Source organism: Cryptomeria japonica, chromosome 9 (assembly GCF_030272615.1).
Source record: "Cryptomeria japonica chromosome 9, Sugi_1.0, whole genome shotgun sequence".
Taxonomy (NCBI): Eukaryota; Viridiplantae; Streptophyta; class Pinopsida; order Cupressales; family Cupressaceae; genus Cryptomeria; species Cryptomeria japonica.
In genome coordinates, this window is record NC_081413.1 from 228,839,153 (window position 1) to 228,840,778 (window position 1,626).

General features: G+C 44.0%; 1 protein-coding gene across 1 annotated transcript; it reads right to left on the reverse strand.

The window, feature by feature from the left end:
• Window positions 1-834: 834 nt before the first annotated feature.
• On the reverse strand, window positions 835-1,425 carry LOC131043736 (uncharacterized). Its single transcript, XM_057976967.1, has 2 exons — window positions 1,182-1,425; window positions 835-1,097 (listed from the first exon to the last, which is right to left on the reverse strand). The coding sequence occupies exons 1-2, from the start codon at window positions 1,423-1,425 to the stop codon at window positions 835-837; spliced, it is 507 nt and encodes a 168-aa protein (XP_057832950.1).
• Window positions 1,426-1,626: the final 201 nt, after the last annotated feature.

Below are 1,626 nucleotides of genomic sequence, written 5' to 3' on the forward strand. Positions count from 1 at the left end.
TTGGGGTTCTTTCCATCTGGCAACCTCGCCCCTTCCCACTCTTAAAAACACCTTAAAATCCTCAACCTTACTCCAACCTACAGCAAGGAAACTGTCACATAAAGGTTGAAGGTGGGGGTATTGAGATAGAATAGGAGGAAATCCATCCCAAGAATCCTCCCAAAACAGGGCATCCGAACCGCTATTGCAAATCCAGAAAAGACCATTTTTAACTAACTGTGCCCCTTTCTTCAAAGTCTCCCAAATCATGGACCCTCTTCCAGTCAGGCTATACCTTGGAACCTCTTTCCCATTCACCCCACCAAGATACTTAACATTAAGGATTTTAGCCCAGCCTTGATCTTGGCTTATGCACCATCTCCAAAATAGCTTAGCAGCAAGAGCCCAACCATTCCAACTTGTTTTCCTCAAACCAAGGCCACCATCCTGCTTTGATCTGCAAACACAATCCCATTTGACCAAACTCCATTTTGAGGACAGCAGATTACCTGTCCATAAAAATTGCCTGGATAGGGCATCAAAGTCCTTAATGAAACCAGCAGGGGCTGACTGCACCAGACACTTGTAGATAGGAAGAGCTTGGATCACGGACTTCAAAAGAGTCATCCTACCAGCAGTTGAGAGCCACCGGTGAGTCCAGTGACTCACCTTGCTTCGAAGCTTATCCAAAATCTCTTGCCAAACACCCCTCGATAACTTTTGGTCTGAAAGAGGGATGCCAAGATACACTAAAGGAAGCTTTCCAATTTGAAACCTCAAGATATGCGCAATCCGAGCTTGAATAGAAGCAGGGGTATTGAAGAAGAAGATTTGTGACTTTTCTTCATTAATCTTCTATCCTGAGGCTTTCACATAAATATCCAAATCTCTTCGGAAACTAGCTGCCTCCTGAATTCTTGCAGCACCCATCAAAGATGTATCATCCACAAATTGGAGGTGAGAAGAAGGAGGAATGTCATGCCCCCACTTCCAACCTTGAATCCCTCCCTGACTAACTTGAGACTTGATAAGTCTTCCCAATCCTTCTGCCATCAGGATGAAAAGGTAAGGGGAGAGAGGATCCCCTTGCCTAAGGCCTCTGGCCGCACCAAATAAGTCTGAAAGTTCACCATTAATCAGGACAGCATAAGAAGGTGAAGTTATGCAGCTCATAACCCAGCTGATCCATTCCTAACCAAAACCAAAGGCCTGTAAGATTTTCTGCAAAAAACTCCATCTGACTCTATCATAAGCTTTGGCCATGTCCAACTTTATGAACATAGCTTTTTCCTTGGAGGCAGCCATAGAGTGCATAGCTTCAGCCGCTATGATAACCCCATCCAAAATTTGTTGTCCTGTAACAAAGCCCCCTTGCTCCTCAGATATTAGGTTATTGAGCCATGGCTTTAACCGTTCAGCTATCACTTTTGTAATTATTTTGTACATCACATTGCACAAAGCAATAGGTCTAAATAAATTGAGGGAGTTAGCTCCTTCCTTCTTTGGGATGAGAGCCAAGAAAGTTGCATTCAAAGCCTTAAGCATCTACTTGTTGCGAAAGGATTCCTGCACCACTTCAAAGAGGTCCATCTTGACAATCTCCCAAAAGGCTTGAAAAAACTCTATAGGAAAACCATCTGGTCCCGG

Excerpts from the sequence above, each read along its gene's own strand:
- LOC131043736 (XM_057976967.1), bottom strand. The coding sequence starts at position 1,425 with ATGTACAAAATAATTACAAAAGTGATAGCTGAACGGTTAAAGCCATGG. Across the intron at positions 1,098-1,181 it reads GAAAATCTTACAGGCCTTTG|ACTTATTTGGTGCGGCCAGA; the intron begins GTTTTGGTTAGG and ends GTGAACTTTCAG.